This window comes from Vidua macroura, chromosome Z, assembly GCF_024509145.1.
Source record: "Vidua macroura isolate BioBank_ID:100142 chromosome Z, ASM2450914v1, whole genome shotgun sequence".
Taxonomy (NCBI): Eukaryota; Metazoa; Chordata; class Aves; order Passeriformes; family Viduidae; genus Vidua; species Vidua macroura.
This window is the reverse complement of record NC_071611.1, coordinates 11735083-11761776: the sequence shown is the minus strand read 5'-3', so window position 1 is coordinate 11761776 and position 26694 is coordinate 11735083. Positions and strand designations below refer to the sequence as shown.

General features: G+C 36.8%; 1 protein-coding gene across 2 annotated transcripts in view; it reads right to left on the bottom strand.

The window, feature by feature from the left end:
• Window positions 1-7393: 7393 nt before the first annotated feature.
• FANCC (FA complementation group C) overlaps window positions 7394-26694 on the bottom strand; it is a 61247-nt gene continuing 41946 nt past the window's right edge. For both annotated transcript variants that reach the window (XM_054004180.1, XM_054004181.1), the window contains exons 8-14: window positions 23848-23900; window positions 21377-21476; window positions 16748-16823; window positions 15863-15944; window positions 12343-12514; window positions 9588-9776; window positions 7394-7760 (exon numbers count right to left, since the gene is read on the bottom strand). In XM_054004180.1, coding sequence (XP_053860155.1) covers window positions 7617-7760; window positions 9588-9776; window positions 12343-12514; window positions 15863-15944; window positions 16748-16823; window positions 21377-21476; window positions 23848-23900 — 816 coding nt within the window. In that variant the 3' untranslated portion in view covers window positions 7394-7616. The remainder of the gene's footprint in view (window positions 7761-9587; window positions 9777-12342; window positions 12515-15862; window positions 15945-16747; window positions 16824-21376; window positions 21477-23847; window positions 23901-26694) is intronic.

Genomic DNA, 26694 nt, shown 5'->3' with positions numbered 1-26694 from the left:
CTGCATTCAGAGGTATGTGGGAGGAAACTGTGCTGCTTTTGTAAGAATCAGCAAGCAGCTGAGTTACCATGAGCCATTATGTTCCAAAGGCTCTATTAGCTTGGGGTTGATTCCTTCCATGCAGAAACTGGACTGTAAATATCTGGAAAATCCACACATTCAAGGCCTCCGTACTGCAGTCAAGTGCCAGCTCAGACATGTGCATGCTGCAGCAGGTCTCACTTTCACTACACATTTTTAAGAGTAGTAGATGAAATATCTAAGGCCATTCAAATTTTTACCAGTAACTTTATGGTATTTTACTTTTAAAAAAACATTCACATAATAATGTACTAAGATAAGAGTAACATTTGAAATACACCCCATACTGAGCAAAAAACCATACTCCAATTCACTGAAAACCGTATTCCACAACACTAATTCTTAATATCTAAAAAAAAAAAAAAAAAATTAATACATCTTGTGGTTGTTTTAATAACGTATCTTGTAGTTTTAAAGCTATAAAATATCTACCTTTGTGCTACAGTTCCCAGTGCTCATGAGTCATGTCTGATGTCACCTATAACAGTCAAAGATTTCACCAGACACCTAAATGCATTTCTCTTCCTGGCCTCAATCGCTGATGCCCAGACTAGTCAGCAGAAAAAAAAATAAATGCAAGAAAGGACAATGAAGCAACCAAACAGAGGAGCTGACTTATCTAGAATTTCATAAGTATACTGAGACATTCCTCCATCTTTCCCCACTTTATATCCTGAGCATGATGTCATATGGTCTGGAATATCCCTTTGGTAAGTTTGGGTCACTTGTCCTGGCTGTGTTCTGTCTTAACTCCCATGCACCCCCAACTTCCTCCTGAGCATGACTCTGTGAAAAGCAGAAAAGGCCTTGGTTCTGTGAAGTCCTGATCAGCAATAGCAAAACCAGCTCTTTTATTATCAACCCTGTGTTTAACACAAATCCAAAACTCAGCCCCACATCAGCCTCTGAGAAAGAAATTAACTCTACCTAAGCCTAAACCAGCACACTTCTTTACACAGATGAAGAGTCAGATAAATAATCACAAGACTGTCAGTTTTATACAAGAACAGGAAAGCCCACCTTCTGACATTTTACAATTTCTGCACACACCTTCTCCCCAGCACTTGCTTCTCCTTTCTTCAACCAAATCACATGAATGTAAAGTTTTTACTTGATAGTTGGAAGGAAGGAATGGAAACTAGAAAGCATCCAGACTAAGTAAATAGAAACACCAGTCTTATTTATTTCTTAAGCTAGTTGATTCACTGTTACCAGTATGAAGTAATGCCAGCATCAACAGAAGGGTAGATGTGATGCTGAGGAAAGTTCTACATCACAGAACGAAGGTCAATGCTAAAAGCTGGTGTAGCACTGTATTTTTGCATCAAGGGCATTCAGCATCAAAACCACAGGTTTATAACATGCAAAAACCAAAAATGATTCCCCCCTTTGTCTTGAAATACAGCTATTAAAGACTGTGCTTCTTAGTTATGCTTTAGAGGTGGTGAGGACCCAATGTGGTCAGGAAGAACCTTCTGAATGGTTCTTCCTCCTGCTCACTCCCTGAATGTCTCAAAAATCATGAGCTAAGCTGTCTTTCAGATTCACAAACAAGAACTAAATTGTTAGGAAAATTATGAAAATGGCACCACAGCAGGATGTCACACGGCAGTTCTTCTACTTTCTTGAAATGCATGTGGATTGCCAGACTCTACAATGCATTTTGAGATTTTGTCCAAAATCTGTGTTAAGCATTTAAGTGGTGCACCAATTGGGCTGTTCAAATGCATGATTTTTGAAGCAGAGGGGGGACAGCATGGATACCAAATTCTGTTCTTTCATTCTTCTACAAGTTTGGCAAATCTGAAGAAATCAGGGCAGGGAACAACTGACCTACAGAATGCTGGTGGTTAGACACAAGTCTGTGAGTGAAGGATCTCAGCAGAAAAACAGATATTCAGCCCATACTTGACCTTATATGCAAGTTCTTAAACTTCCTTCTATGATGTTTACTTAGGTTTAGGGTATTACTTTAAGGGTATTATTTTAAGAATAAAAACAACAAAAGAAAAATAAAGAGACTGGATCTACCATTTGTAGATTCATCTTGGATCCTGGCCAGAAAGAAAGGCAATACTTCTGCCTAAAGAGTAGGCGCATGTGGGAGCTTGCTCTACCAATACAACAAGCAGAAGGAGAACTCGTGAAATCAAGATCAGAAGAGCCATGATGAAAAATAGTCAACAGCTGTCATCTGAAGACTTTAAATCCCACTGAAATTATCTTTCCTAAACAGACGTTACTGCTTAATTGCAAGGTTTGGGCTTGACATTTGCTCAGTATCCACTGGCCTACGACAAGCCAGTCAGAGAAAGCAGCTACAACAATTCAGTCTGGCCTGAAAGGTGTGCCTGTGCAGCAAATTGCTCAGCACTGGCCATTTGAACTTCAGTAAAGCAGCAAACACACAAGAAAAGAAAGCTGAAACATAGTAGTGGGGTTTGCAATGAACTTGGAGAAATTTACTAATCCACGGAAAAAACACTGGCAACTTCTCTTATATTTCCAGAAAAGATGCTGCTATTGGTCCTCCCTACTAGAAACTCACAAAGTGCCTGAGTTCACAGACACGTATCACCGATTTCCATCTTATAAATTAATCCTGTGTCATATTTCAAAGCTTCTCTCCTTTTCCATGGAATCTGATACTGGCTTGTCCCTCTCTATTTGCAGACATCTGAAGCTGATATGGAAATGTAGCACAGTCATGAGATTTAAAGCACTTAAACAGTTACTACAGGGAACAATGGTACAGATAGGAAATTTGTATTGCCAGCTACCATTACAAGTTAGTTGGAAATAAAAAGCTGAAGTCCTATTTTCAGAAAACCTATACATAGTAGAAGTAATGGCATCATTAGTCAAAACAAACAGAAGCTGCTTTCTCATATGTGAAGTATTAAGGAAACTTTTAACAGTAGCAGGCAAATGACATATTTCATGTACCTATTTTGGAAGCCTTTAAATATACTCACAAGCTAAAAAAAAAATGTTAAGGAGTGAACTGTACATCCAGGCTAACTGGCACATACACAGGAGACATCTAAACAGTGAAATTCACAATGTTAATGAAGAATATGTAAAAACGCAATCTCTTCAAGATGGCATTTATGCATCTGCAGAAGTTCATGGGCCTAACAAATATTTTTATTGAAAAGGACAGAAAAGAGAGTCATTATTTCTGAGGGTCTACTTTTTTATTGAATCAGTCCATCATCTGACATAGTACAGAAGAGTTATGAAAGAGGCTTTTAAAGCAGTAAGATATGTGAAGTTAGTTAAATATACAGACCTATTAAAGACGCTACTGTTGGATTTTTTTCTGCTACTTGTTGATATGCAGGTTAATGTAATGTAATGTATGGAACTGTTGCTTCCTAATTTTATCAGTATTCAATATAAAAATCACAGCTAAGTTCCTACAGCTGAGTTTCAAACACGTTGGGTTTTATCTTTTTTGTCACTCCCTCCCTTCACACACATGGAAGAATACAGAACGCAAACTAAAGCACTACCATTGCCTATGAACTACATCACTACAAGTCAGCTAGAGCCAGCTGACATTTCAAATTTTTGTTTCAGTGGCTGACAGCAGTCCAATGCTTATCCCTAGCTGGCTCCTGGCAGCTCAGACAACAGTGAGCACACTTAAGCCATCAGAAGGATCTCGTGAGGTTTATTCCTTCCCAGCAGCCAGACAGCTGGTTAAAGGAAGTGCCAGTACAAGCAAGGGAAACGCCTCTGTGGCATTCACTAGTGAACAGACCACCTAACAGCAAATTCCCGGAATAAGCTTCTCTCTACTAGGGCAGCAAATGGAATGTCTACCATGAGCACATCTTTTAAATCCAGGCAAGCACTTTAGGAAAACTTGTATCACAAGTAAGGAAAACTTGCCAGAGAAATGGATTCAAACAGCACACATCTGAACACTGCAATGAATGAAGTGCTAGTGGGATGCCCCTAGCACCACAGCATTCAGCTATAGTGGTTAACTACTGGTGTTGCCCAACAAAACATGCTGGTTGCTTAAGAAAGCCATTGCAGACTATCAGGAAAGCATAAAAAATTCAAACACATGCTCTGTGTGCTTGTGGAGGACTCATCCTGGAACATTCCAGGTTTTGACTTTTCAAATCGGGGTCTAGTAGAAAACTGTGTTTTAATGGAGTATCACATAACTCATTCACACAGAATATTAGGTACTTTATTCTGACATTAGGTAACACAGCAATGAAACAGTGTAAATCTGCATTTTGTTTAGTAACTGCAAGTAATTTGTGCTAGATGTTTTATCCTATACTTCTATAATGCTAACGCTTCAGGATTTTTTGAATTGTATCCCTGCCAAGCCAAACATATATCACAGTTTTCAGCTTACTAAAACAAATATTAACTCACTGTGTCTATTAACACCTCTTGACACTTACAATGCTGAGAGTACAGAAACTTAAGCACAAATGCTAGAAATAACACAATAAATGTTACTGTTGGTCAGCTAAATTGCAGTATCTGACAACACATGACAAAATAAAATGCATTCTGCTTTGTAGGCACTGTACTGAGATCTTGATAAAATAAAAGCCATAGAAATGACCCTTTTTCCTGCCTGAAGAAAATTCACAGAAACCACCCAGCACCATGCTGCAAAGCTTGCAGAATTCAAAAGCCTCCAACTTCACAGTCTTAGACTGGAAAGAAGCATAATCAACAAAGAAGTAAAGTCTACTGTCTGTATTCTTTTTCAAAAAATGCCTTGAAGCAGAACAGTTTTGAAAAGTTCTCTACATACTGTCCAGAACCAGGGTGTGTGCTGCACACAGAACACAAGGGAACAACCTACTTCTTGGCTGGTTCAGCAAAGAAGTACAGCCTTGAAGGCCCCAAAGAACATTTCCAGAAAGCAGCAATTACAGAGGAAAAGATGCACATTGGATGGATAATGCAGAAGCCACCGTATGAGGAATCTTCCATTACCCAGATCTACCAAATTGCTCTGTAGCGTTCCACTGGCAAACTAACAGAAGTAGCTTCAACATCCCACAAAATCACAGCTTATATCAAAGTTAGATCATAATTCAAGCATAGTGAAAGTGTAAAGAAAAATAAATACCAATTACTTATAACCACTGTGCTAAAAAGAGCAAAAAGAATGCCAGTACAGATGTAGCTTTCTTCAACTTTCTTCCGTAGAGCCTCCTGAAACTAGCAAATCCTCGTTAGTATTTAAATAATTCAGTTTTTCTTACAAAGCCAAATACAAGAAAACAAGGATATATCAATTCACTACTAATTTTGGGTTTTTACTGCCTTCATTGTACATTTCCTTCCTGCTTGAATTGATTTATCCTTGTTTATCAGCATATTGATTTTGTTAAATGAATTTTCATGCATTTTGTTAATGGAAAGATAAAAACACTGATAAAGAAAAGATACTTCAAAATACCTGTCCAAAAACTGCTATACACATCTGAATATAATACCATTATCATTCACCTAATTAATCTGCAAGAATTAGATATTGCAATTTGTTGCTAATCTTTCTTCTATGTAGTTAAAATTTCATATAGGCACAATATGGAGAAAACACAACCAAAGAGCCTCACATCCAACATCAGATTAGACATTAAACAAAAACAAAAAAAACAAAAAAAAAAAACAAAACAAACAAAAAAAAAAGCCAAAAAAAACACACCAAAAAACAAACAAACAAACAAACAATTAAAAAAACCCAAAAACCAAAAAAAATAAACCCAAAAAAGCCAAAAAAAACCAAACAAAAAAACCCAAAAAACAACAAAAAAAACCCAAAACAAACCCAAACAAACAAACAAAAAAAACCCCAACAAAAAAACCCCCACAACAACCCAAAAAAACCAAAAACAAACAGAAAGAAAAACAAAACTAAAAAAAATCATTCTTACTTTGGGTTAAAATTTTAGATTATTTATCATTCTAAACAGAGCACTCCACATCTGTTTCCACTAGACAAATACCACTGAGTTTGTAACCAAAAAATAATTTATTTTAATCTCATGCTTTTCAGTTATGGTATTCAGGGAACAGAAAAATGGGTTGCTTGATTTTAAGATTTTAGATATGTCTATTTATCAACAGAAAAATTGCTACTTACTTATTTCTGAATTTTCATTTAAAAATATTTTTTAATCAATAAAGAGAAAAACAACCTTTTCTTTGCAGACATACATTACGTGTTTGCTATTTTTTCACTAGCAAACTGACTGAGAGGGTATGTAACTTCCGTAATATGAGTCACTGGGAACAAAATTGTAAGAAATCAGTTAACACCATAACAGAAAATATCTTTCCACTTCTTACAGCCAAAGGACACCAAGTACAGTGTTTTTCTTTCTCCTTGCTCAAAAACAAAAGCTACATTCAAAAACCTTTCTTAATTCAAGATACGTATCTTGGATTTTATATGCAAGAATAGAATTTCAGGTAGCGTCTTTAAGTAGCATAGCAGAGGCGTTGGCATTACACATAAGTAATCCAGGAGAACAAATTACTGGGGAAAGTTAGGATGCTCTGCCACTACTATTCTCCATACTTATTTTCTAGTTAAGCTAGAGACAGTTTCACAAAACTTCTAGAGAAAAATACTTTCCTAAGGATTAAAAACATAAGCTGTTGCTACCTGCTTATGCTCCTTGCAGGGGACAAAAAACCTAAACAAAGAAGTAAGCAAATAACTGCTGGACACAAAAATGAAGGCAACGAGTTGCAACCTTTATAGGAAATCTGTCCCTTCAAACTGGAAAATGTCCTTATGTCTCTGTTTTGCTTGCCCTCTTTTGTCTGAATAAAGGCCCCATATTTCTTAAATTAATAAATAATAGCATTAGTCACAGCACACTTTTAAGTGGGCTGTACTGCAAGCAATTTTATGCCTGCAGTATCTGTTGACAAAAACCAGCTATTGGTCTAATACTTAGAGGAGAATACTGTCCTGTGAAAGCTGCAGTATTAAAAAACCCCCACATTTAGCAAATCTGGGAAAAGTTTCATTTTGGAAACATTTTTGAGAAGAAGGAAAGAGTTCAGGAAATATCACTCATTGATTTCCTGAGAACACTATGAATCACTTGAGATCATCGTTAGTTTCATAAAAGCAGAAGCACAGAAGAAAACATTTTAGTAACAACTTACCAATCCAGCAATTGGATATTACTTGCTTAAAAGACCCTACATGAGTGATTTGGAAGAAAAACTGATCATCAGCCAGATAAACAACAAGGAGATGAGTGATGATGATGATGTAGGTCTCTTGTTACAGACTGTACTTAGAACAAAATTTTCAAGCATCTTTAATATTTACAACTATGTTTCAAAAGATTAACAATTCCAAACAACAGATTATTTTTCAGTATAGATGAGGGAATATAAATAAGCAGATATAGCTTATATAGGTGTCTTTCTGCCATTGGTAACCTGCAGTGCCAGATGCTAATGGAAGTCTGACACCTGGGTAAAGACCTAATTTGCTGGTTTGATAAATAGATCACATTAAAATTCTAAATTTTCAATGTAAGTTTTTGAAGAAGTTCATTCAGCAGCTCCACAGTCCTTTGGTTTTCTTCTCCACTATGGTTAAATCTGTATGCAGTACGGATAAGAAGGTTATAAACTTCTTTGCTTGTATCAGTTATCTCAGTAATCTGAAACACAAAAAGTTAAATTTGGCAATTATGTTGCTAAATACAAAGAATTCTTCAAAATACTTGCAAGAAAAACAGATTTTTCCCTCATCACTGAATATGTGAGAACCCAAGGCTTCTGCCCAAGGTATCTCTTTTCACACATCCCAGTGAAGCCAAGCAACTTTGAGATTTCTGTTGTAGTTTCAAATTTAAATGAAACAAATCAAGAGGCCAGAAAGATTTTAAAGGAAACACAAATGTATAAGACAGGATAACCATTTGTAAGTCATTGCCACAGAAAAGAACTAAAAGTACATGAAGGTTCTGTGTGTATCTGGGGAGACAATTCAGTTCTGTAAAGCTTTCAAAAGTGAAAATAAATACCTCCCTCAAAAGAAGACAAAAAACAGGAAAAGACCCTAAGTTGCAATTTTTGCAGATCAGGAGGGACTTGATTCCTCATTATCTGTATTAAACCCAAAGTTTACTGTACTAAAAAGAACCACAACCATGCATCCCAAATCAGTTCCACACCATTCTGCCTTTCATATATTGTCTTTAGTCCCTTTCAAATCACATGGAGAGCCTAGCTACTCATTAGTGATTATACAGATACAGTCAAAATTAATCAGACTGATAAACCAACAAACTGGCCTACAACAGTTCATGACCACTCTGCACTGGGAAGTATTTAGAGTTTTGAAAGTTAGTTATATTGCTATCTATAAAAAAGCAGATTGCCTTTGGTCCTCCTGGAGGGATTTAAAGTAGCAGGCTAGTACATTACAGCATCACAGCTCAACATCTGCACTGTCTTCATGAAGAGAAACTAGAAATAGCAGTCTGTAAAAATATATATAACCCCCCAAATTTTATCATTACATTCTTATGCTGAGAAGAAAATTGATCATTTGTGAACTTGCACCCTAGGATGTGAGAAATACCTTCTCACCTTAAAGAGAAAAATGTTATGTCTTTTTAGTCAGGCAGCTGTGTCGGAAAATCAGATGCCTTACACATGCCATATGCCCTGTACAGGTCCATACATAAGACCACACTACTGCTGAATGGAAAAACTTTTGGAAGTAGTAAAACTACACACTGGCCCTAGACCTGCTTGCACAGGGGGCATGCACTTCTTATTAGAATATGGTTTGATACTGGATTTCTAATCCTACACTGATAGCACTGTTTATCTTAAGTAACACAAACACATTTTATAGTTTGCACCAATATACTTGAAGGTACATTGGCTGTCATTACCTACAGGAAGATACTGTGGCAAGCTTCCAGCCTTTTACTCCTCATCTTTTTTTACACCTTAAGAGAAGCTGTCTTAGCTTTTCACTTTCTCCTTCTCTCTCAATTACCACACCGTTTTCTTCACTGGTTTTGCCAACCGAGCTTCTGCCACATCAGTGCTAAGACCTAGTAACCAGCTGTTCCACCCAATGGAAAACAGCAAGAAGAGAGTTCCATCATGTCTGCAGTAGCTGGATAATTTAGGGAGTGGATTTTTTTGGAAAATCAAAATGTTAGCACATGTTATCTATACCATTGTAAATGAACTGTAGGTATCCCTTAGCTGCAAGCTATTACTTCAGCTGTTTCTGCATCTGTACAGTCACAACAGTAACCCTGACAGTGAGTTCAAGAAGGGAACAGAAAATATTTTAACTGTAGCTGAAACAGGTATGGTAGCAGGTTAGATATGGCTGTTGTAGTCACAGTCTCCTTTAATTCTCTGTTATGTGTTTTCTTCATTAAGAGATAGAAACTTAAATCAAAAATAGTAAAATAAGTATGTATTTTAGTTAACCTGAAAAAAAAGGAAGAAACACTTACATGGTAAATACATTCCTGGGCAATCTTATGTCCACCAGCTGAAAAGAGCAAGAAGTTGGTCAGAAGATGTGTTGTGAATCGCTGCTCTATGCCCGTTACCCTGTGTACAGCAGCCTCCAGGTCTTTCAGAGAAAGGTCTGCACAGTTGAACAGCATCATTAGATGATTGTAGACTGCTTGAGCTTCTACCTGTAAGAAATAATTTCAAAGGGTGCAGGATCAGAGAAAAGTAAAGGTCAAATCTATGGTATTTTACTTTGGGTTTATTCACTAAAAAAAACCTGAATCCTCAGAGAAACAACTCAAACATGAAAAAAGTTTGAGTTTAGAGAGCAGGAAAACCAGGAAAGGAAGGGCTATAACACATTTCTTTTACGCACACACAAAGGTGGACAAAATGGACTTTTCTTTTCTTTGGTCTTACAAATGAAGCAGACAGGGCATCAAGCCAGGATTTAACCTTTTTAAATAATATAAGGAAATGGAGAAAGTCCCTTAGAAGAACATAGTCTAATTTTTACATTGTGGGAAAAAGAACAAAGGCTCCTCAAGGGCTCATTTCAGTATAGCTGCTGTAAATCAATTGAATCCCCATGCAGTCTGACCTCAGCTGATAAAATGTTCTGGTAAGAATGTGCGATTTAACTTCTTCCTGCATAGTTCACAACTTATGTTTTTATGTTGTAAGCTAGACAACTAAACCTAACTTCTACTGGGGGTAGGAAAAATTTTGGCACCTCTAGAAAAAGAACTATGAGCAACTATGGCAAAAAAATCTTAAACAATAATTCTGTTCGCTGTATTAAAAATTAACTGAAAAAAATTGTAGATGGAATGCAAATGAGTATCAGCTGGAACAATAGAAAAATACACCACTGCAGACCTAAAGGAAAAGAACACCTGTTTCTCAAGGATATTCACTGGGACAATTTTTTTCAGACATTTGTCTGATATTGACCTACCCTTTCAACAATTTCACAGTCTGAAAAAGCTGCTATTCGTGCATTAAGTCCACAACTACATGTGAGACATAACTGATACCAGGATCTATAGAAAGGTAACTGTAATTCCTCACAATTCTTTATTCCTCTGTGCATCATATGAGTCAGAGACTGCAGATGGAGAGTAGCTAGTCCTGCTCCAAGAGCTCATGTACCCTAGAAATCTCATTCTTAGGGCCAAACTCCAAGTTTTGCTCCTTCAAAGTTTCATACCCTAAAGGTATGAAGGAGTGCAACAAAGGAATAAATATTGAGGAGCAGAATTTTTAGTCCTGTCTGTATGAGTGAACTCTAGTGAACAGCAAAAATAGCCTTTTTCTTCTTTAAATAATTTAAACACTTCGTATTATACTCTGGCTAATATAAAGGTGTTACCTAAAGTACAGAGCAGGAAGACAAAATCCTAAGTGCAAACCTTTCCACACAAAAATAATATTGAATGAAAAGTACAGCAGATTGACATCTGCCAGAAGTTCCCACAGCATGTTAGTCCATAAGTAGTGAAAGGTGCTGGGTTTGAAGTGGAAACCACTTCATTTGGTTAAAGAGAGCTAATCTGCCAAAGGACAAATTAAAAAAAAAACTCCAAACACCTAACTAAAGGCAGAAGCTTTGCATGAAGTGTGTGAATCCTTCTGAAATAGCCTGACCTGTGAAAAAAAAAAAAAAAAGAAAAAAATAGAAAAGTCTGAGTTCAAATACCTAAGAAAAAAATGATAATGAATGGAACTATCAGACCTCTGAGAAAAAATGAGTCACTGCATGGGTTGTCAGCAGAAAAGGTTTTTTGTTTCTGAAGTTTGTCTTATGTTATGACTGAATAACAAAATAGAATAGGGGAGACACAGGGAGATTTCACATATGGGACAAAGACATTTCACTCTGTGGAGTTAGAACAATACATTGATCTGCAGCTATAGTGCAATAGTTTCAATCAGTCTTGTTTATTGCTCATATATTGCCTACTTTCCAAAAACTACGTTCTAAAAACAACCCTGATTTCTTTACTTCACCCTAGCTCTAACCTAACTTTGCTCAGCCAACCCTTCCCTTGCCTTCCCAGCCAACCCATCCCATCCCTTGCTCCTAGACTATGAGAAATTTAAGAGAAAAAAAAAAATTGTAGGTGACTGGGATCTTGCGATCTTGCATTTGCAGTGCCATCTGATACACAGCATCACACACAGCACTCTTCATGCAATACAGTGTGTAGGGTTAGAGCACTGCTCCTTCTGTTACCAGCCCAGCATATGGTATTATCGTGTATTTGTTACTGTATCACATGCCAAAAACTGGAGAGAAATCAGAGTGGCTTGGAAAGGTTAGGATTCAAGACTGTGTTTGATTAAATACCTTCACAGTTTCAACTGCTGTGATTTCTCTTGTTTCCTTCTCAGAAGATGCCATTACACAGGCATGCTGAATTCTGCCACACTGATTTTAAAAATACCATCACTAGCGTATTTTTATTTAGGATTAAAAACACCCTGGTTATCCAAAAGAAAGCCAAGAGCGTGCTAATCCATATCACATACTTAAAAAGAAGGAAAAAGCTTTTCTAAATGTCAAAATCAGAAAATCAGAAAAAATCGTTAAAAAACCAACTTTCAAGTTCTTCACTGTGACACAATTCCCAAAGATTTTGTAAAATCAATACGTTCCATTTTTTTGATGTGCACTATTTGTTTTACAGCAATAAGATATCATCAGACCACTGGTTGCTTATTGCCAGTCACTATCACTACATTACCCACCACTGTTTGAGTCCTTTGTTGATTTTCATTTTTAGGACAGTAGTAAAATGCTAGCAGCCACAGCACAGGATCTGGTTCTACAGCAGCCTTCAGTAATTGTTCTGCTGCAATATCCAGCCATTCTCCAAAACAAGCAACCAAAAACCAGATTTCAAAGAGGTCAGTGAGAGAACTGGAAAACAACACAGATAAAATTAGGTACTTCTCATTACTTAACATTTTTAATTGCCTTAAATTAACTAGAAAGGATGCTGACACTTAACTTAAAAAAATATTTAAACTACTCTTTAACAGGGAATACCTTACCTGCTAATCATACAGCCATGTACTACTTAGTCTATTACCTGAAATAACAATCAAATGAGACACACCCAGTGTTACTACAGATTAACTTTGATAGTACAACAGACTATCCTTACAGCAGCTTCTAATAAACTGTGACAAAATACTATGTATGAAAAGATATGTAATAAAATTCATCCCTACTCTTTATATGCTTCGGCTGCAGGATTTCCAAAACTTTAAAATCATATCTCAAATATTACACTCTAACATACTGTTGCCTTTCACTTTCTCTCTGTTGTTTTCCAGGGTTATTTTCTGCTTTTTGGTAATTCATGAAGTGCATCTTTTTTTGTAATTAATGAGGAATTACATTTAGATGGGCTAAATATAAAGTTTTGAAGTATGTTTTAAAGTACATCTCCTGACTGTTAAAATTCATGTTTTCTTAAATGAAAATTTTTAAGGTGTTTACAAAAGGATCATTGCTGTAAGAAAGGACCACCATTCATCTCCACACTTTCTCATGTGCATTCCTCTAAAGTCAGAGAAAACTAAAGAAAAGAGATGCAACTAATGGTAGGTGTCTCAGAAGCAAAAAGTTAAACTAAGCATGGAAGGACAAACATAAGGACAGCTAGATTAAGAACTAGGAAGAATTATTTCTAATAAATTGGGCAAAACGTGAAAGAATTAGATGGTTTTCTTATGTTTTATTCCTGGGGACTCCAAAAGCTGCTGTGCCACCTTTGCAAGGAAACTAGAAGAAGATCTTGGAAATTCCAGGAGTTGACATCACCATTATCTTGAAGACTTTCTACCATTACAGAGCCTGTTTTCAAGCCATGTACCCGCCACTTCCATCCCCACTGCTGTTTCTGCCCACTCTGTAGCGGCACCTATGCTCCACTGTCATTGCCAAAAGTGGCTCTTCACTATTTTTGGGACTTCCCCCACAGAATGTCCATAAGTTCATCAACTGATTTCTAGTTTAAAATGTCATGTAAGTGTACTACATATAATAATAAACATCAGCACAGAAGCAATCTGTTGATTAGAAGGACACATAAAGCACTTTGCTATAAGATTCATAGTTGGTATAAAAAAAACCCCTGAAAACCAACCTATATAAAAAGAGAGCACTGAGAACAAACAGGATATGCTGCGTAACAGTATTTTTTTCTCCTCTGTAAATCTTATTAAGTTGAAAGAATACAGAATCAGGAATAAAGCAATAAAAGAAAACGGAATACAATTTCTTCATGGATATTAGTATTTATAATATGTTAAATCCATTTTCTTTCTAATTGGGAGGAGTTTGGTAGAAAACATAATTGTTGTAGGAGTTCTAAAGGAAGTAGGAGTGTATTCTGGCAAGTACAATACTGTTCAAGCTAGCATACTGTTCAAAATAAAGGGAGGAAAAGACTATATATAAACCAAGAAAGGGCTGGGCAACAAAAGGAGAACAGACATGGTTATACTGCTGTAATGCATTATGATGGATGATATTTGTTTTATTTACTTGTTCTAAGCTCAAGTTATGTGTTTCTTTAAGAAACCAGGGTCAACTATGGGTCACACTCCAAGGACAGAAAGGTTTGACACACTTCAAGGATGAACAGGCGAGCACTGAACTGCAGCTCATGCAGAAAGTGAGAAGCTACCACCAGACAGCCTGGCCTCAGAGGGAACAACAAAAAGCTTTTTTCTGCCATTCAGCAACAACAAAAAAAAAAGGGCTCCTGTGAGTTAACTGAAACCAAGCATGGTTGCAAGTGTCTTTGTTCCAGTACCCAGGGGAAAACTGGGACAGAGTGGCTGGACAGCAGCCAGGCAGAAAGGGACCTGGGGATACTTACTAAAGGCAGACTGAACACTAGCCTGCAGTGAGCCCAGGTGGCCCAGAAGGCCAACGGCATCCTGGCCTGTATCAGCAATAGGACCAAGGCAGTGACTGTCCCCCTTTACTGGGCACTGGTGAGGCACCTTGAGTGCTGTGTACAGTTCTTCCCTCAATTTAGGAAGGATAGTGAGATGCTGGAGTGAGTCCAGAGAAAGGAAACCAAGCTGCTGAAGCATCTGGAGCACAAACCCTAGGAGGAGCAGCTGAGGGACCTGGGGTTGTTTAGCATAGAGGAGGCTCAGGGGAGACCTTACTGCTCTCCACAATGACCAGAAAGGAGGGTGCAGCCAGATGGGGGTCGGTCTCTTCTCACAGGCACCAGTGACAGGACAAGATGACAGTCTTAAGCTGCACCAGAGAGTTTTATGTTGGACATTAGGAAGTTCTTCACAGAAGGAGTAATCAGACATTGGAATGGGCTGCCTAGGAAGGTGGTGGAGTCACTGTCCAAACATCTGGAGATGTTTAAAGACTGGATGTGCCACTTGGTGTTGACAAGGTGGTGTTATGTCACAGATTGGACTTGATGATCTCAAAGGTTTTTTCCAGCCTAGGTGATTCTGCAATTCTATGATCTTGTTTTGCAAGTCTGGCTGGCCTTGGTGTTCTATGTTTCTTTTGATATATTTCAAGTTTAAAATCAAAATCAATTTGTTTCTTTTTAATTTAAAACCTGTTCAACATTCTTTGGACAGCTAACTCTCAGAGCAGACCTAAGAAAATTTGTATCCAAGCACTATACAAGTCAGGTCTCATCACACTCCTTATAAGAAAGAATTGCAAGGCAGCAGCAGATAGAGATGTATGCTTTTTCATTATTTTCATATAGTCCCAGAACATCCTCTACCAAAGCATAATTCATCTAGACAAACAAACCCCAAGGGCAGCAGGTCAGAAACCTAGAGTGACAGCCGAAAGATTAACACAACAAAAATGATACTGCAGTCTGTCAGTCATATTTATGAAAATAAGGAAGTTTGCAGTTTGGACATTTGTACAAGCCTGCAGAAAGCTAAGCTCCTTCATAAAACATGGTTAAAAGTTTTGAGGAAGAAATGGGAGAATAGACAAGTAAGCATTTCCATTATGCAGCCAGACATTTGTTGGAAGGAATTACAAGATTTTGTTTCCTCAGAGGCTTATTGGCCAGGTATATAGATGCTATAAAGCTCAGGTTCAGTAAGTAATCCAAATCCTATTCTTAAAAATAAAGCCCAACTTAGAGAATAATAAGAAAATGATGAAATACAGCCACTAAAGACTTCAAATGGCATGACCTTTCACAAACTAACATGCAAAGGGGTAAAAGTTTGAAGATCTTATACTGCTTACCTAGCATTTGTATCTTCTACTAATGCTTTGAGCATATCCGAAATGTGTTTCACATGTTGAGACCAATATGTAGTTGGGAGTTCTGAGGATGAAGGATGAAAACAAAACACTTAAAATCATAGCCCCCCACTAGAATGTTACACTGAAGCATTAATGTAGCTGTAAGATTTCTCCAAATTGATTCAGTTATCACGAAGTATTTAAAATTTAATTTTAAAATTTCCCGATTTTAAACAATAACTATTGTGTTTCATACAACAATTCATTGATAAAGCCATGGAAGGAAGTACAGCTAGGAATATTGAAATGAGGCTGATGTTCCCTTGCTACCACAATATTAATATCTAATCAGTGCATTAGCATTTTTAGAAGCTCTTGTACTGAGCTTTAATTATTGTCCATCAAAATATCATACCAAATTGAACAGTGGTTTCTTGATATGTGTGAATAGGAAACCTGAAAAAAAGTTGGGTTTGAAATCTAAAATATCAGAATTCAAGCCTCAGAGAGAAACAGAAAGTCTGTTTCTTGTGAAATACATGTGAATTTTTCCATAATGACAATTACTGATATTATAACACAAGAAGACTGCAGTATTTCTACAATCTCTGTAACACGGCTTCATTCCTACATAATTATGCATTCTTTCTTTGTTATTTACTTCTGATTTAGTTTTCTTTAAAGTTACATCTGTAATATTGTTATATAAGAACCAGATGTTCCTGCAGAAAAATACATTAAAAGAATATTATTAAAATTGCTAAATCAAACACACCCTGTAAAGGAAATGACAAACAGTTATCTCTATCCCTTTTTAAGTTATTTTAAGACATATACAGACCATGCAGATTCATAACACTGCAGATACTTTATGAAAAAACTTACCAAAAGGACGTCTGACTAAACCTCTAACAAGAGGCTGGTGATGATATGGGAAGTAGGCCTTCAGTGGAAATTTATGCTAAGACACAAAATCATTATTTTAAGAGGTTTCTGGTCAGTTTTCAAAACACACAGTGAATAATGTCATCTAAGGCAGTAATTAACAATACAGACTGAAGCAAGGAAACAGAAAATTAACTCTTTAGCTTATTTTAGGATTTTATATTTATAAAGGGGGCTGTTTAGGAAATGCTTGCTTATAAAAAGCAATTATTTATAGATTGTTAAAGTATATGCCTCAAAAAAGATTCAGAACATGAAGAGAATTACATTACTAGTCTTAGTCTTTTTCCCTGTAATTATGAGTTTCCACTCTTAATATGCAGAGCTTAGAAGAGACACTAGTTTAATTTCATTTTCCAGTGTAAACAGATTCACAGATGGTATAAAACTAAGAACTAATAAAATCTACAGAATCTGAGGGTGTTGTGTAGATTATTGCCATCTGTTCAAAAATGGAAACATAAAATTCTTAGGTCCTGATCCAGCAGCAGGTAGGGCAGACACAGATAACAGACTTGCACTGTTTATCTGAGAATGTGTGACTGTATACTGTGAACACTGCTTGTATAACTGAGACTAGCAGCAGCACACCTTTAATCCGTTTGTTCTGCAAACATGTACTACAGGCACGTCTAACATGGAGCATGTATGTGCAAGTGCAACACCAACTCCCCTTGAGACACACGGAAAGCCAGCCAGGCCCACATGGTGATCACTGGCACACAAAATCTAGTTAGGAGTCCAATAACTACCAAGAGACAGCAGGGTCAACACTGGGCCCAGTCCTATTTTACATTTTCATTAATGAGCTGGATGAAGGGGCAGTGGGTTCCCTTGGCAAGTTTGGTGATGACACAAAACTGGGAGGAGTGGCTGATACATTAAAGGGTTGTGCTGCCATCCAGAGGGATGTTGACAGGCTGGCGAAATGGGCTGACAGAAGCCAAATAAATGTTAACAAGGAGAAAGTATAAAGTCCTGCGCTTGGGCAGGAATATCTCCAGGTACATGCTAGCAGCTACTCAGCTGGAAAGCATTTTGCAGAGAAGGACCTGGGGACCCACTGGACACCAAGGTGAGTGTGAGTCAGCAGTGTGCCCAGCAACAGAGCAGCAAGTGTTATCTTGAGCTGCATTAGGCAAAGGATTGCCAGCAGGTCCAGGGAGGTGCTCCTTCCCCTGCACAGTAAGCAGCCATTCCAGCAGCCTAACTTGAAGTACTATGCCCAGTTAATGCCCAATTAAATAAAAGGCCACAAGGATCATTAAAGGACCAAAGAACTTCTATGAGGAAAGGCTGAGAAAGCCTGGAGAAGAGAAGGCTCAAGGGGGATCTTATGAATGTGTATAAACACCTCAAAGGTGGGTGCAAAGCAACAGAACTAGGGTTTTTGCAGTGGTGCACAGTGAAAGAATGAGAAGTAATGGCACAAACTCAAGCACAGGAGGTTTCTGTCTGTATATCAGAAACCACTTTTGTAATTTATTTTTTCACTTTCTTTTTACTGTGAGGTGGCCAAGCACTACCACAGTTTGCTCAGAAGAGTTGTAGAGTCCCATCTGGACATAGTCCTGGACAACTGGTTCTAAGTAGCTATGATTTGGAGCTGGGAAGCTGGACAAGATGATGTCCAGAGGTCCCTTCCAATTCTTAAGTAATCTATGATTCTCTCATTTACATCTTTGAATCTCCATACCATTTATCTTAGAACTCTGCTGTCTTCTTTTTTAGGAGTAAGAAGGCATTTAGCTAACAGATCATCTCTTGAAACACAGACTGGGAATATGAACTCTATAAAATGTGATAGAGCTGTAAATCCAATGAAGACTGCATTTAGTAACTATTTTCTATTGCATATATATGCATGTATCTTATAAACAAACAACTTTTTTTTTTGTTCTGTCAACAACAGTTAAGTGAAATTACAGCACATGAATATATCACTCTTCTTAGTTTATATATCACCGGTGTAGTAAGACTCTAAAGTCTATTTGTGGAGAGGAATTAGGCTAAATAGAAAAAAAAACCCTATAGTAAAGTATGCATGTAGCCAATTAATTTGCACTAAAAATTCCCACAAAAAAGCAGCCCCTTGATACAGTTAGTAGTAACCAAGACAACCCACAGCCTACACAACATATGAAAACAGTATTGTGAAGTAAGTGAAAAACAATTTTCAGTATTCTGTCTAGGCAAAGGCAAAAGGATTTGTCATATAAACAAAACACACAGTGTTTTAAACTGTATTTTAGACAGTTCTTTCCTCACATACACTATCAAAAAATTCAAAACAAGGTACTATCAGACAGAACAAGTTTGGATGTGGCTGGTTATTATAACTGCCATGATGGAAATAAACTGGAAATAAACACTGAACACTGGTTTAAAATATTTATCCAGCTACTTAAAACAAAATTCCCAGGTGAAAATCAATTATAATTCTGAAATTATTAAGGGAAAATAATTCATGAGGAAATTATAATTTCCATTAAATAAAATTATGAACTTTAACTTCACAAATTTACAAGCAACACGACCCAATTATCCTCAGGTCAGCTTCCACTAGCATCGCAAACTTAAAGAAAATCTGCAAAAACAAAACAAATCCCAACAGTTATCTCAGTATACCCATTCTTAAATTTCTTCTTCAACGACTACAGAAACCAAACACTTTCCTAAGTAGATTTAAACCCCATGTTCTATTTATACTGTTTTCAGTCTCCAAAAACATGGAAGAAAAAGGCCTATCCTAAACCCAGCAGCACTGTCTTTTCCCACTCTTCAGCATTTTTTCTGCCAAACCTTGCTCTTTCTAAATGGTCTACAAAGTTATTATAAAAGACAGCTATTTCTGACAGCTGCCACACTGCAACAGAGCATCACTCTCCTCCTATCACACAAACCTCTGAACTGCCAGATACAAGCCAGTTGTTTTGCAAATTTTATGGATGCGTGTTTGCCTATAGTTTTTTTCACTTAACTGTCAATAAATTCTGAAGTTCTCAGTGACCAGAACCAACTTCGTCTTCTGTCATTAATATTTTTACCATTCTTCTACTAAATGCTACTGGGGCACATTATGTTCTGTCAAGGGCAATCAGATACCAATAAGACAGATATCTTATGAAGTAATGATGGTATGACCAGAGGAAAAAAGAGGAAGCAATCTGTACCTACCTTCTTGCAAGCTAACTGTTAGCTAAAATTACAGTTGATTCATAAACTTTGAAACAAGGGACTTTTAATTCTATCATTGAAGGTAACACCTTAATTAGAACTCCATAACTTAGTATACAAGTTAAATAAAGGAAACTCAGTATTTAAAACAACTTTAGAAAAATGGGCTGTAGTCCATGTTGCAATGCCAGCAATATGCCAGACTTTCACCTTGAAGAAAACATATCACCTGCACAGCAGGATTAGCTCTTGGGTGTCTGATGGTGTGGAATCTTTATTTTTCTTCTCACCCACTGATCCCCACCTGGGGCTACACAGTGTGCTGTTGCCATGCAGTCAGGGTGGCACAAGATTATCATGCGCAGCACTAATGTATTAAGCAAGACAGCTGCCTGAAGCTAGAAGACAGATTCAATCACACTGCCAATTAAAAGCCAGTATGCCACAAGTTTCAAGAAATCCCAGCATTCTCTTAATTACCATCTCCCTCAAAAAGATGCAAAAAATCAAAGGTACTGAAAATTTTCTTAAGTTTAAAGTGGAAGGTTTTAAATGACAAGGTCTTCTCAAACTTGTATCACATGAATTTGATTTCAAAAAACAAATAAGATGGTCAGGATGTGACCATGTGATTTGGGTATCTGAAGTCAAGTTTGCAACCTATAAGTAAAATGAGATTTTTCATATCTATATTTTGAAATTTTAAGGTAAGAAACTGATCCTGCTCTTGTTTAAAATAGCACAAAACTAATTCCACTTAATTCAGTTCAGTAAGACCTGTACAAAAATCTGTGCAGAAGAAGAGAGACTAAGCTGTGAAATTTGAAAATTTAGACCAAGGAAAGTTTCAGAGAGACCACTGTTGAGGATCGGGAACTGAAAACAGTATGTATTCTGTGCCCCAGCATGTATTACCCTGTGTCTTTTACCTTCTGAACAGACAAATACAACTATTCAATATCCTGCTTATAATTATTTAGGGGACTAGGAATGGCGTTTTTATCTCTGCTTCATTTATTGTCAGAGATCCTGCTATCACAAAAGAAAAATGCATCTAGCATTGTTCCTCCTTTTTATCAAAGATGAATGTTCATGTTTATTCTACAGGCAGAAACCTCAGCATCAGGGGAACTGAGTCAGGGAAAAGCAATTTAGGCAGATGTACTCGAGGTTTAAGTTAGGTAAATTGCTCTTACATATTGGTTTCTTGCTATAATTTTATGCGCAGGTAAGAAGTTTGAACTTTGCCAAATCTATGCAGCTACAGAGGGATGCTGTTATTTACCTCATTATATTCAGTCACTTCTCTTAAGAGTAGAATTGGGGTTTCTTCCTGTGAAATTTTGCATTTTGTCACTGGAAGAAAACAATAAGAAAGAGACCTTGACTAACCTGTTTGTTTTCATTCTGATGAGCCTGAAGGAAGAGCTGTGTAAACACCTGTATTACTGTCATAACTTCTGAAGTTCCATCAGTTTCCATCAGCACATTCCTATGCATTGAAAGGTTAGATATGACAGATCAGATAACTAGTCTGCCCATCACACCACTGTTAACTGAATGAAAGAAAAAGGTATATTCTTTGTATGCTGTAGATTCAAACAGTGTCTGAGCTCATTATACCGCTAACAGAAATACTAACTTTGCAGGCTTTTTAGATTTTATTTTTAATTTAAAAAAACCAAAACAAAAACAAACAAACTAACAAAAAAAACCACCCAAAAAAACTCCCAAAACAAACCTCATACACAACTCTTACAAATAAACTAGACTTAGTAAATATATACAATATACATGCAGACACATAATTTATCCTACCTAAACAAGTATACAATTAAAAAGACTAGCACAATTTTATTAGCCAAATTTGGCATCTGATCAGTTTATTGTGTTCAGAGCAACTGCTCCCATGATTGAATTAAGCATACTTTATATGGTTTTATGGCACTGCATCCCATAGGCCACTCTAGACGTTTACAAAGGCTTCAACTTGCTTTTCACAGAGCAAAATAACCTAGAGCAAATGGAGCAAGTGAAGAAAAACACATAGCAGCAATTTTCATTATCTTTTTGAAAAACATATAGTAGAAAGGAGAAAAAAATGTTGAAAGTAAGTTGCCAGTGAGATACAAGTATTAGAGAATCATTTCATTCCTTCTAAAACATATGAAGAGCTAACATATTACTGTAACAGAAACGTCACAAAACTACAGGCAAATAAAATCACTGGTAAAAAAAGAAGAAATAGTACATGGAAACTCAAGACAGCCTAGGTGTATGGACTTCTGTATAGCCACAAATAGTAAGAAAACTTTGGGAAATAAAACCAGTAAGTAATATCACTGTGATAATTTAATATAGAACAATTAATCTCAATATGCAAGCAAATAGCAGGAAAAGTTAATACAGAAAGAGTCACAATGTTTAGGTCCATACTTAGAACATGAACCCCAAATATTAATGAAGTTTTGTGCCAGCTATAGAAACCCAACACAGTTTCCAAGCAAGAAAGTACATTTTCTTTATCAGCAGTTCTCTAAAATCTCACATGTGATTACAACTGGAATAGGTGATACATAGTATTCTTAAAATACATCAACATTTTAATACCAACAATGTAGAGGAACAAGCACACTAAGTAGAAACAATTCAAAGTAAAGGAAGGGAGCAGAAATGTAGGTTTAGAAACAGGAAAATATCATTTTTTAAGACAATTTGAAACATTAATAGAAGTACAATGTTTTACCAGGAAATACTGTGTCGGACAAAGTCCTGCATTAGCTGAGAAACATAATTTTATCCATTTCCACTGTCTACCAAAGGGGAAGGATGCAAAAGAGTAGTAAAGTCATGTGTTTAAAAAAAAAAAAATTCTATATAGCATGACCTTAAATAAGCCACAAAGCTTGGACAAATTTTGTCTCCCTGTACCATCACAATATACATCCTCCAGCCTAAGACATCAGTACACATCTGCTGAAGTCACATCAATTTTTAAACACATCTTGCTTTGGGAAAGGTATTAATCTCAACTCTTCAGAAAATGCTATCTGTGTGCAGACACGGGACCACAGCAACAAATGTCTGCCAGAGCAGTGGCTCCCAAGTGGCTCCACTTTCACAATACAGTAGTCTCAGTTTCTACAGCCAAGCCTCTTCTGTTAGTGCCTGCACATACCTAAATGTGCACACAGATACACAAATGCCCCCACACACATGTATGTGGGGGCCCTGTTTTCCTAAGAAAGGAAACACTTGATGAGCGAAGGATGTCAGTCACTAAATTCATTATTGTTGTAGTGGAATTGTTAATACTGATAACCCCAGCAGTAGATCTACTTAAAAATTATTAAGTCAAGTGAAAGGAAGAGAAAAGCCACTGAAAACTGAGTATAAAGGATTTGAAGCCCCTACGTGGTAACCAATATATTGGTTGCTTCAAAATAATTTTAATGCATTCAAAAGCAAATTCACTATTAATAAGTGGATCAAGAGTTGAAGGCCATTAAGAGCATATATAACATAAATCTTGAAAAACATAAACAAAATGTAAAAGAGGTCACACTGGTAAGTGCAGAAGTTTTTGCTAAATGCTACCTTCATGTTGGCATGAGCCAACAGTGTAGTCAACAGTACCAGTGATTATTATGATGTAACTTTTACTTAAAGTTCATAAGATTTTTAACATATTTCATTATTTGCAGTGTACTACACAGAAAGGAACTTTAAAGCATACAGGTAAAGAAAAGATATCCTGAAAGTATAATATGTTGCAGATTATAATACTGCTTCTGCTATTGAAGAAAAGCTCAATGTTTAAATGGGTCATTTAAAGCCCCTCCCACAGTAATTTCAAAACTTACTTGAAAATTTCATTTACAATTCTGAAAATAGCAGGATGGCTTGCTGCTTGCGGCTGTTGATAATCAAATGAAAGAAAATTAGGAATAAATAAGGAACAACTCACACAACTGTCATTGCGTAATTTACAGCTTAACTCATGGATGCTATTACACAGCCATTATTAAACTGTAAGATCAACTCTCACTAAACCCTCAGATTTTCTCAGGATTAGAATTCCTAGGATTCTCCACAGCCGGACCAAGCAGGCTCAACAGCTGATAAATGCAAACACCTGGGATCCCAAACTGTTTATGACAACAATCACTACAAATACTAAATGTGGCAGACAGAAAGAACAGGTTGTTACATGCAATTGCTAGAGGCTAGACATAGGGAGTAGATTTTCAAAAAGCTTTTCTTTCCTCTCTGCAGAGAATCCTCTCAGGATGTGCTTTGAGACTCTTGCTACATCTTCAAAATTAAATTCCACAAATTAAATTGATTTTATCACCTTTGTCTTTAATAGTTTTGCATACATTTTCATTCAAGACATTTTCTCACAATATTATCTTCTTTTGTGAACTTCAGTGTTGCTAGTACAAGCTAAATGCCTCAGTGCATCAAAAATTTTTCTTAAACTAGTGAAGCCTTTAACCATGCTACCACAAAGGACTGTTTTGAGAAAGTTGTTATATTAAACATGCACCAGTAAACACACTGCTTTCTAATTCCATATTCTTGGACTTTTATAGAACACCTAAAAAAAACCCCACTTACGCATCTCCCAAAGTACTAAGTTAAAGTCTAAATTGAAAAGCAAATCCTCACTTAGTATTTCTGATGTTAGTGCCTGAAGACTTAGTAAGAATATAGTTCTTGAACAGCCTAGAGTAAAGCATGTTTAATAAAATGCATTATATAAACTTTAGGAAGTACAGTATTATAAAATGGCATTTATTAATAGAGCTTAAACTGCATAATGCACTACTAAAAACTTGTATGCACTTGTGCTAAAAAGCACGAAGTAGAAAATTAATATAATACTATAATATTATAGATAAATTATGTTTATAAAAATAAGTTATAATAATTATTATTACAATAGTAATAACAATTAAAATAAATATCTTTTTAATTGCACACAGGGAGAACAAGGACTTTGCTTACTACTATCTCTACATGATAATATTAGAAAACAAACAACCCTTACTAAAAGCTGTTTAGAAGAGCTCCTCCTGTCCCGCAGCCGTGGCTGCCATACTGTGAACAGGAGGCGGCACCTCACCCTGCCGTTTTGCCCCAGTTTCTGGCCGCGGCTGCCGCCCAGCTGAGCTGTGGTACGTGCGCCACCTCCTGCTGCAAAGCAGGAGCAGCCGGCAGCTGTGCCCCAAATCCCGCTGCCGCCGGAGCGGCAAGGAGGCAAGGAACTCCCGGCATCTGACTGGGAGGAGGCACGGGCCTCTCCTTGGTTTGGGGTTTGTTTTTTTCTTCGTGTTTTGTTTGTTTCTTTCTTTGTTTGTGGAAAGATTGGACTGTATCTCCAGAGCTGTCTGCTAGACCAGGAGAGAAGTGGAGAGTATGTTTTTGGTCTTGTGGGCTGAACAGTTGATTCTGTAATTCCTCCCCTCTCAGACAACTCTACCCACCTTTGCATACACACTTCTCTGATGAGGAACCGACGCACTGTTGTTTAAGAGAGGCTGGATACAAACCAGAAAGGGTCCACCAGCCCATCAGCTCACAGAGCAAGATCAAATCCTAGTTACTTTGAACAAGTCCAAAATAAATGTGCTGTATACAATGAAAAACTCCCCACTTCTTTCTGGCAGACAGCAGCAATCTAACAGTACTCACTACAAGAAATCATAGTTAATAGCCCCTAGGATTTTATCTAAGGGACTCAAATCAATATGAATTTCATCACTGGTAGTCAAAAGGGAAAAAACAAAAAACAAACCCAAGCCCAAACTCCACTGTTACCTAATTTAACGAGATTTTGATCAATGGACTGTATGGAATTAATTTGCAAGCATTCAGAGCAAGAATGCTGTGATAGTGCAAAAGTGTACCCTGCAATTTGAAGATGCTCATTGTGTAGCAGTCAAGAGCAGACAGCACAATTCTGCTACTGCCAGGAGCAGTTCTGGAATTTGGGAGGGATTTTCATTAAATCTTGTTGGCATTATCTGCTTATATTTCCAAAATAAAAAGGCATTTTACATTTCAATAATCTTGTCTGCAACTATTCACAGCATATTCATTCATAATTCACAGCTTTTCACAGAAATCAAACCCTATGTATTGTTCAATCACTTCTAAAACATGCACAGTACAGACACACTAAACAAAAAGATACAAACACAGAGAATTGGAGCTGCATGTGTGGTATTATGATAGAAAAAATATACTTAAAACTTTTCCAGACACAAGTCTTAAAGAACTATACCACTTATGTATCTGTATTATTAGAAAACATATTCTGAAACAACTTATTTATAACACAAAGCCAGAACTGAATAAAAAAAAGAAAAATACAAGCTAGTTAATGGGGAAAAAAAGAGACACAATAATCTGCATTTTATTCACATCACAGAATGCTCTGTAACAACCACAAGTAAGAATAAACATGGGGAAGTAAACATGCCCAAGGTCATACAGATTTCAGGTGGTAACTCTTGATTTCCAGACTCACATGCAACTGGACTCACTCCACAATTGGACATGATGCTTCCAGAACTTATGCACATCTAACTTTAGGAAACTACTATGGTGCTGTATTTCAAGTGTTACATATTTCTATTTCTGAATTTTATATTTACCAGGAAATGTTACTTTTTTCTTATAAGAAACACCAAATGTGTTTTTAT